The sequence below is a fragment of the Adelges cooleyi genome, unplaced genomic scaffold, assembly GCF_023614345.1.
Source record: "Adelges cooleyi isolate 19-005CV unplaced genomic scaffold, UGA_ACOO_1.1 ACOO_flye_CR_arks_rails_tigmint_CR_PRNA_51, whole genome shotgun sequence".
Lineage (NCBI taxonomy): Eukaryota > Metazoa > Arthropoda > Insecta > Hemiptera > Adelgidae > Adelges > Adelges cooleyi.
This window is the reverse complement of record NW_026096199.1, coordinates 219,945-230,206: the sequence shown is the minus strand read 5'-3', so window position 1 is coordinate 230,206 and position 10,262 is coordinate 219,945. Positions and strand designations below refer to the sequence as shown.

At 40.4% G+C, this 10,262-nt stretch overlaps 1 protein-coding gene across 1 annotated transcript; it reads left to right on the top strand.

The window, feature by feature from the left end:
* Positions 1–8,724: 8,724 nt before the first annotated feature.
* On the top strand, positions 8,725–9,981 carry LOC126842323 (uncharacterized). The gene has a single exon (XM_050579250.1). It carries the CDS (start codon positions 8,725–8,727, stop codon positions 9,979–9,981), a length of 1,257 nt encoding a protein of 418 aa, XP_050435207.1.
* Positions 9,982–10,262: the final 281 nt, after the last annotated feature.

The window sequence follows — 10,262 nt, the reverse complement described above, 5'->3', positions numbered from 1 at the left end:
AAGAAACTAAAAAAACATCATTGTATGAATTCAGTTGGTTCCGGTTTTGTTACACTACAATCAGCTTTGAACAATAATGTTCATACGTTTTTCTCAAAAAACAACACAGACATAACTCAAGTTGTAGAGTATATGATTGATGTTTGTGATGATTTAATTACGTTACTTGAAAATTCAACATCTGCAGGACTGGTAAAATTCAACGTTGTTTTACATGCTACGTATTTCCATCCAGTAACGGGGGAAGTTAAAGACGTAGCTTTCAAAACACGGAATAAACGTATTGATTCTGGAACTAATTACGTTGAGTTGATGAGCAAACTTATTATGATACTCGAGTTGGAGAGAGAAAATTTAGATGTGAAATCGTCGGGTTGGACATTACTTTTTATTGATGGTTTGTTAGTTCGAACTCACAAGTACAAACCATTGACAGGATCTTCATTTATTGAACTTCCGAATTGTATAAAAAACAGAAATGCAGTAATAAATATTAAAAACGAAGATAACATGTGTTTCAAATGGTCAGTATTGTGTAAATATAATACTAGTCATAATAAAGTTTTGATAAATGAACGCTATAAACTCTTAGAACAACAGATGAAAATAAACTTTAACGGTATTGATTTCCCCACTCCAATTCAACAAATCAACAAATTCGAACGAATTAACCCGTCAATATCAGTAAACGTCTTCGCGTTGGATGACAGAAAAAATGTATATCCGTTGAGAATTACGAAAAAACGCAGTGATGTGATTGATCACATTGATTTGTTGATGTTGACATCGAGCGATGGTAACAATCATTATTGTTACATTTCCAATTTTTCTCGACTCGTAAGCAATCAACGTACAAAACATGAACATAAAGAATATCATTGTAAAAGATGCTTGAAAACATTTAGGGATGTACAACTGTTGACACGAAAATGGGGTTTGAGTGGTTTGAACGAACATTTGGAGATTTGTGAAAAGTTTAAAGAGGCCCGAGCTGTACTCCCGGAACCAGGATCTGAAAAATCTATACTGCAATTCAATAATGTTCGCCGTGAAGAACCGGTTCCTCTGATTATATATGCCGATATGGAGTGTATATTGAAGCCGGTAAACAGGCAAATCACAACCAGCTCGAGTATACAACACGAACACGTGCCCATGAGTTATTGTTTTTACGTTCGCCCAGATCCAAAAGTGTTACCCGATAACATATGTAAAGCATTGCCAAAAGAACCTGTACTATACCGTGGACCTGACGCGGCAAAACATCTCGTCTACACTCTGGTGACTTTAGGTCGACAAGTTCTGGATATCATGAAGATTAATATTGAAATGTACCGTTTGACTGTGACTGAACAGGAAAAGTTCGATAAAACAACACGGTGTGGATCTTGCTCGGTGTCGTTTGATGATAAATGTACAAAAGTACATGATCATAACCACTGGACGGGAAAGTTTAGGGCTGTTTTATGCAACAGATGTAATTTGCAAAGACGGTACCCTACTTTTTTACCCGTGGCGTTTCACGAGCTATCCAACTATGACTCACATTTTATCATTCAAGAGCTGACGTACGACACCGAGGACATTACTATAATACCACAGTCTGAAGAAAAGTACATCTCGTTCAGCAAGACCATTGGCGATCGTTTTCAACTCCGGTTCTTGGATTCGTATCGTTTTCTACAGGATAGTCTGGCGAAATTGGCACAAACACTCACCCGAGATGATTTTATCGAAACGGAAAAAGTTTTCAAACAGAACACCGATTTGGCCACGAGAAAATCAGTTTTTCCATACGAGTACATCGACTGTGTGGAAAAGCTCGACGAAACAAAACTGCCCGACATTAGTGCGTTCTATAGCAGTTTATCAAACAGTACAATATCAGAGGCTGATTATGGACATGCAAAAACAATGTGGGACACGTTCGAATGTAAGACCATTGGTGACTATAGTGACAATTATTTGCTGGTCGACGTAATGGTAAAAAAAAATGTTGTTTTGTTTTTAACACAATATTTTCTTTTACTTACGAGTGTTTTTTTCAGGTTTTAGTGGATGTGTTTGAAAAGTTTCGGGTGGAGTGTTTGAAAAATTACAAGTTGGACCCCGCACACTATTACTCGTGTCCAGGTTAGATTATACATTAATTTTTTTTACATGAAAAACAATTTGGCTTAAAACTTTCACATAGGATTATCATTTGATGCAATGCTGAGGTATACCGGTGTGAAACTAGAGCTTTTAACAGACCACGATATGCTTTTAATGTTTCAACTTGCTATCCGTGGTGGCCTAACTTCAGTAGTGCAAAGACATGCCCGGGCGAACCATCCCGAAGTTCATGGATATGACCCGTCAAAAGCTCAAACTTTCCTTCAGTACATAGATGCTACGAATCTATACGGATTTGGTGAGTACAACAAACATACGTGTAAATAACACATGACTGATTTAACATGATTTAGCAATGATGCAACCTATGCCGTGCGGAGAGTTTGAGTGGACAGATGTACCGTTGGACGTGATCTTGGGCACGAAAGACGACAGCGACTATGGTTATCTCTTGGAGGTTGATGTCGATTACCCGCAGCACTTGCATGATCTGCACAACGACCTACCTAAGGAGTGACATCGGGTGTGGTCGCAACTAAAATAAACATGAGCGATTATCTTCATTGTCTAAAGACCAAATTGACTCAATCACATAAAGTTTCAGTCATACGATCAAAACTTCATGAAGTCATAACCATGGATACACAGAAACTGTCGTTGAGCAACTCGTACGATAAGAGGGCCCTGGTCGGTGGTTCCGATGAATACCCCGATATTTACACCAAGGCATGGGGTCATTATTCACTCAAAGAAAATAATTAATAATCTATTTTGTAATAATTGTATAATATTTCTCTTGATTAAATAAAATCAAATATTTTGAAGAAGAAATCAAATAAAATATATTGCAAAAAAAATTGTATAATATTATTAAGTAATTTTTACGTGATTATATATTTTACGAATAGTATGTTCTGTACAATATTTTGTTTATACAACACTAATATTAAGCTTACAGTTGTATTATAAATAATTAAATATGATAATAATGATTTATATAATAAAAAAAATCAATCAAGAAAAATCTGTTAACCATTTTTTCAAACAAAACACTTTGTATAGACTACATGCTCTATAGTTATTCATGTGTCGAATACAACAAGGTTCAGAGGCAAGGTGTAGATTTTTCAGCGGTGGACATCCCAAATCTTCCATTTCAACGACACGTTGTCCGGGTAAGTATCGTTCAATGACTTCCTTTTTCTGCACACCCTTCACGTAGACGACTTCACTGCGCATCAAATTGATTATTCTCGGTAGTTCTGTATACTCTACGTCTCCACACAATGTATCCATTCCATGGTGATACATTTTTAACCAATAGTTGGTCTTTGAGTCACCGACTGTGTTGACAGGATGTTTGAACATCCAGTGATATACAGAAGTAGAATCCATGGCCACTACAGACATTTCCTTGATCAAAAATGAATGATCATTGGACGCAGCGGATACAACTCCTTGTATGTCGACAATCAGTGCGGATAAATATCTGTTTTCAGTATCCACGAGTTGTGTTCGGCACCGAATCCCAGCCATTTTACATAACACTGGTCACCTCGTGTGAGCAACACTCGCTCAACTAAGTAACTGTCAGGATACTGTGTTCGCTGTAGCTCTTCAGTGTAGAATTTTCCCGAAATCGGATTACCTTGGTAGTCCTCAAGATGATATGTTGGTGGTACTGTACGAGATACCTTAACCACAGTAAACAGCTCACTACTCCAGCTCGGCAAGTAACCCTTGTCAAACACGGATTTAACCTTGGATATTCGTACGTTGTCACCAACTTTAAATCGTACAGCAATGTTGTCGGATATTTTGCGCAACTTTAACTGAACACTACCGGGATTTTCCACAGCCTGCACCGGAGTCATACCAATGGTACGGTGCCGGTGATTGTTGTTATATTCGTAAACTAGGACGGGCAGACTTGCAACCCATTTGTACGACCCTCGAGCGGTGAAACTACGCCACATTAACCCTTTCAAAGTGCGATTGAAGCGTTCGACCAAACAAGCCTTCATAGTTGAGTATGTCGAGTAGTGTTTTATGTCATACTGGCGCATAAGTTCTTGAAAAGTTCCATTATAGAATTCTTTTCCAGCATCCGTCTGTAAAAAGCTCGGATTTCGGCCCTGTGTCAGTATGCTACGCATTGCCGCGGTAACTTTTACCGCAGTCTTGTCCAGTAGTGGTATAGCCCACGCATACTTTGAAAAACCATCGATACAAGTGAGAATGTACCGATACCGGCGGTCCGGGTGTGTACCCATTTCCACGAGGTCAGCATGCCACAAGTCGTCGAGTCCTTTGATGTTGATTCGCTGACGTGTGTACACCTTGCGGGCTTGTCGATGCAACTCGTATGCAATCTTTGTCTTCATCTCGGCTACCATCTTTAGGCTATGGTCATCAGTGACTGCGGTATTCCATCAATGTACCCGGCTTCGTTGAGTTCTTCAAGTATAGATACAATCTCGGGTGACACTCCAGTGTTGCCAGCCGATCGGGCAGCCATGAGTAGTCTTAACCGATCTACAAGTTCATTAGGATTATCCCAAAACAAGTACTCTTTGTGTGCAGCAGCGTTTGGATTAAGTCTCAACTCCAGACCGGTACCAACATGAAACATTGGATCAATAATTTGTTTAAACTTGTATCCACCCTTTTTTAATGTTTTGTTCCTTTTCAAATGAGCACCGGTTTCTGTTAAAATTTGTTTGTACACGTTCAAATCACTTTGGTTGTACACACCGGGGTTTTTGGAAAACAACAATTGCACCAGACCCATGGTCAATGGATATTCCGTTTCGTTTAAAATGATGGATGTATCGGTGATTTTCACATCTTTGACACTGCCCATCACAATAGTGTTATTTGTCAGTGTCGGTCCGTATTGTCTGTCTCTGTTTGAATGCGTCAGCCATTGTGCAATGTAATCACTCCATTGTTCACCTCCACTGGATTGAACTACATGATTACCATCGGTCAATTGCGGTTGCTGCTGCTGATGCTGCTGTATAGATGAGAGTTTATCAAGTGGTTCGATAATCGGAGCGAATTTCCTCTGGACTCGTGCTTGCGATTCAGTTTCACCGCGGCGCAGTGCAAGATATTTAAGTTTAACGTTTTCCCGGGCCTCGGCCAACCGAACGAGAATCGATTGCTTTTGTTGTTTGCTCTCTTCGCCACCACCACCACCACCACCACCACCACTACCATTGTCTTTATTTTCCATAGTTTGAGTGTCAACATATGTGTTTTTGTGTGTGCGTGTGTGTAAACTGACTGAAACTCAACTAAATAGTAACGTATGTGTCGAATTTGTATCTGTACCGACCGTTGTCACGCTTAGAGTCTAAACATATCACTGCGAATCCATAGCGATCGCGGTGCCAACACTGTTGACAAAACTCTTTAAACTGATTGTATTTCATGTCACAGCTGACGTACTCGTCGTATGCGTGACGTAAATTTACATCGTCTTGACGAAACAAAACGATAAGGTTTGCATTGTCCCGGAGAACTTGTTTTTGGATTTTTGACAGAGTTTGAGCGAGGAAAAACACATCGACACGCTTGTGTCGACCTCGTGCAAAGTAATCACAAATCACGTTTTGTTTCTGAGTCAGCACATCATCAAATATGAACACACTATTTGGGAGAACCTTGTCCACCGGAGGCACTGCTTCGGCGTCTTGATATGTAAACACTCGCACGCCCTTGACTCCGTTCAACACGTCCACAAGCAGTTTGTATTTGGACTGATGTAGTGATTTCGAATAAATGTAAACGTTTTCAAATTTCACGCCATTCAAATCGGTCAACAGTACAAACATTAAATTGGTTTTACCACAGTTTGATGGTCCACAAATCAAAGCCCTGATTGTGCTTGGCAAAAGTTTTCCGTGTTTTAACACTGTCGCAGCAGATGTAGTACTTGCATCGTCATCGTCATAGTTGACCACAGGTAGTGTAACTGATTGTTTTTTGAATCGCATCGCTGCAATCGCAACAGCAACACACGTCAGTAGAGTATAAATACTGTTGTCGTCAGTGACGACATTGGTATTGGAGGACTTTAAAGATGGTTGCTATTAAAGTGAAGAGACGCCATCGCCACCGCCGCAGTGGCTCGGGCATATTAAATTCAGTAATTGACAACCTTCCGTTTGAAGTGCACGTGCCTGGATATCAGTTTGCAGGGCCCGGTACGAAATTAACTAAGCGATTGGCTCGAGGTGATCGTGGAATCAATCCTTTGGATTCGGCTTGCCGTGATCACGACATTGCATACTCTCAGAGCAAAACACTCGCCGACCGACATCGTGCCGATCAAGTTTTGGAACATCAAGCGTGGGATAGAGTTAAAGCGAAAGATTCAAACATGAAGGAACGTGCCGTAGCTTGGGCCGTGACAAACGCTATGAAAGTTAAACGAAAACTTGGTATGGGATTCCGTACAGTTGTGGGCGCAGCAAAGCGTGTCGACATCCATCCGGATGAATTGATCACGGCGAAGCGATCGATTTTGGCAGCCAAACGTGTGATTTTGAAAAAGGTAAACAACAGAAGACGGGTTCAAAGAAGAAAAAGATGTCTGTACGTTTGCCCCGGACAATTGCAATTCCAAAAATCGGTGGTGTAATACCATTAATTCCGATTTTCGCCGGTCTCTCGGCATTGGGTGCTTTGGCCGGAGGAGCTGCAAATGTGGTAAAAGTTGCCAGTGAAATTAATAACCGTCGCGGTGGTGCTGGTGGTCAACCATTCAAAATTGGCAGAGGATTCTATTTGCGACCGTACAAATCGGGTTCGAGTTACAAATTGGTGAACAACAAAGCATCTACTGCTGCTGCTGCTGCTGCTGCTGGCAAAGGTATTGGTAAAAAAAAAAAAAACAAGAAAAACCACAATAAACGTCAAGTCAAACGACGTTCAAACAAAAGTGCAAAAAACTAATTGCGAAGCTACCCAATCGTGCACTGTTTGATTATGAATTATCAGATTTTGCAACAAAGTGCAATATACCGGGATTTCGAGGAGTGTATTGTAGGGATACGCTTCCGATTGCACCGTACACCACAGAAGCGGGCATTATTAATTTAGATTTGGAACGCAATCTCGGTTCACACTGGGTAGCTTACAGAAAGCAAGGGCATCATGTTAGTTATTTCGATAGTTTTGGAAACTTGACACCACCGCTTGAGGTACAAAACTATTTTAAAGACTGCATGATTGACTACAACTACAGTCGTTATCAAAAGTTCAACACGTTCAATTGTGGACATTGGTGTTTGAAATTCCTACTGAACACACTCGACAATGGTCACAACAGTGACGTTAAGCGGTGAGGGATCCGAATTACAATGTATATTTAACCCACCACTGGAAGTGGGTGAACACTGTGAAATTGGATTGTTGAGTTTGCACACGTGGAACACTATCCCGAATGTTGATGAGCGAAACAACAAGTTTATCGTGGGCGGTACACTGGACACCGATAGTGCATCTCAACCGATCGCTATTCATGAGGTTACAATACCCACGGGATCGTATGAATTTGAAGACATCAAAAAAATTATCACATCCGATTGGCCAAAGGAAATGAACTCGATTAAAATTATTGGCAATCACAACACTATGCGTTGTGAAATAACCAGTGATTATCCAGTGGATTTCACTCCTCGGGACTCGATTGGTGAACTACTTGGATTCCGACGGAGGGTGCTCGAAGCCAACAAGACACATATATCCGATTCACCGATGAAGATAATCAGGGTGACGTGTATAAGAGTTGATTGCAATGTAATTGAAGGATCATTTCATAGCGGTCGTCAGTCACACACGTTGCACGAATTCTTTCCCAGCGTTGCTCCGGGTTACCGTATCATAGAGTGTCCCAAACACGTTGTATACTATCCTCTAAACACATCACAGTTGAGCACATTGAACATACTGTTGCGTGATCAAGACGGACACAAGATCAATCTACAGAACGAGCAATTAACCATACGTTTGCATATCAAACATCGTTGAAATGTATGATGAAACATCAGCATCGTCTACATCAACACTATCCCTCTTGTGGGATCGTATAAGACAATTGACTACCACGCGATCTGGTCTATGGTTGTGTATTTCATTTACAATTTTACAAATTTTGCTACAGCTGTCTATAACCATATTCGAACCTGTATCACTCAGCAGCAATCAAATTGTGAATTGTTGCTCTGCCGTTAATTGTACACCCAACAGTACAATAACACAATCATCCGTTGTGGAACGTACCGAAGCTCTTGCTAGAGAACTTTACGGCCTTGACGATCAAGTGTTTATATTGGAAAAGCGAATCAACATTTTGGAACAAACTGTGAAAACAAAAAAAATCAAACATGCCATTGATATTCAATCGGAAGCATCATCAAAATCGAATGATGAAACCGGTGAACAAAAAGACAGTCAATCGATCGTTGACATCCAAACGGAACAATCGTCGTTTACCTAAACAGAATAATCGTCACCGACGACACCGCTTACCGCTCTCTCAAAAAAGTATTATATTTTTGAAACGTTTGGGTTGTCGTGTCATCAACACATTGTCAAAACATGTCTGAATATTTGAACGTATTGGAAAAACATCAACACGACGATAGTATTAAACGTGAATACTATCTTGAACATCAGAGTTTTAACAACTCGTACGAAAACAACGATGAGATTCGCATTGAAGTGCGCAACAAGGAGAAGTTTACAGTGCCCTGTGAGAGTTATCTGCAAATTGAAGGATCTCTGGAAAAACCGGAAGGAGCCTCGGGTGAAATGATTCTTACACAGAACGGACTCATGCATTTGTTTGACGAGATCCGCTATGAGATTAACGGCAAGGAAATTGACAAGGTTAAAAACGTCGGAGTAGTGACTACAATCAAAGGGTACTGTTCGTTTACACCCAGTGATATAGCTCGTTTGCAACCTGCCGGATGGAAACATGTGAAAGACAACCAAACTAGTCGGGACCTGATGGATAAAACCGAGTTTGTAGCTCAATATCCATTGTCTGCATGCATGGGTTTTTTCGAACGGTTTCGGCGTGTACTAATCAACTGTACACAATCACTTGTGCTCATCCGATCGAGCCGGGACATTGGAGCCATCGAGTGTGTAACACCGGAAGAAAGCAAGAAGGCTGAAGGGTTAGCTGAAGCAAACGTTGCACTGCTCAAACAGACCGCCGTAAAAATAACTAAAATCAAATGGATTGTCAAATATTTTGATCCTAATGTTAAAACCGAATTGAGTCTAATGCGCATACTGGATGGAAAGCGATGGTTGCCTTTGGACTATCAACAATGGGACATTGCTGTATACCCTTTGGTGCCTCAAACAACTCATCACACATGGTCGGTACGGACATTTTCAAACGTTGAGAAACCCCGTTATCTACTCATTGCAATGGGCAAAGAACGTTCCATAATGTCAAAATCAGACTTTCATCACTGTACACTGCGCAACGTCAAGGCATACTTGAACTCAGACGAGTACCCGTACGAGAACTACAATGCCGATTTCGAAGCTGGCAAATACACCTCAATGTACAATTCATATGCACGTTTTCAAACAATGTACTATGGACGTACCAATCCTCAACCTTTACTCGACCGTGTCCACTACAAGAAACTCGGACCAATCATAGTTATTGACTGTTCGAAACAGAATGACACTGTTAAGTCATCTACGGTTGACTTGCGTTTGGACTTTGAATGTGCCAAAGCTTTTCCACAAAACACTTCATTATACTGCGTGATTATTCACGACTGTCAGATGGAATACAATGCATTTAGCGGAGAAGTTCGTAAATTGTAATTTTACATTACATATTTTTTTTATGTTTAAATAATAAAGATTTTTTTTAAATAAATAAATTTATTGTTTAAGAAAATAAGTACAATCTTTGTTATTATTTAATTTCCCATCTGCCTCCTTTGACTCCATTTTCACACCACTGTAACTTCATAGCATCTACTGATTCTGTACCGTCCGGTTGTTGTTGTTGTTGTTGTTGTTGCGGTAAGTCAAATTCAATGCCAGGAAACACTCTGAGCAAATCCAAATCGTTAAATATGTTGAAATATTTACCCTGTAGA

Bases quoted from the DNA above. Each gene is read 5' to 3' on its own strand.
- LOC126842323 (XM_050579250.1), top strand. From the start codon at position 8,725: ATGTCTGAATATTTGAACGTATTGGAAAAACATCAACACGACGATAGT.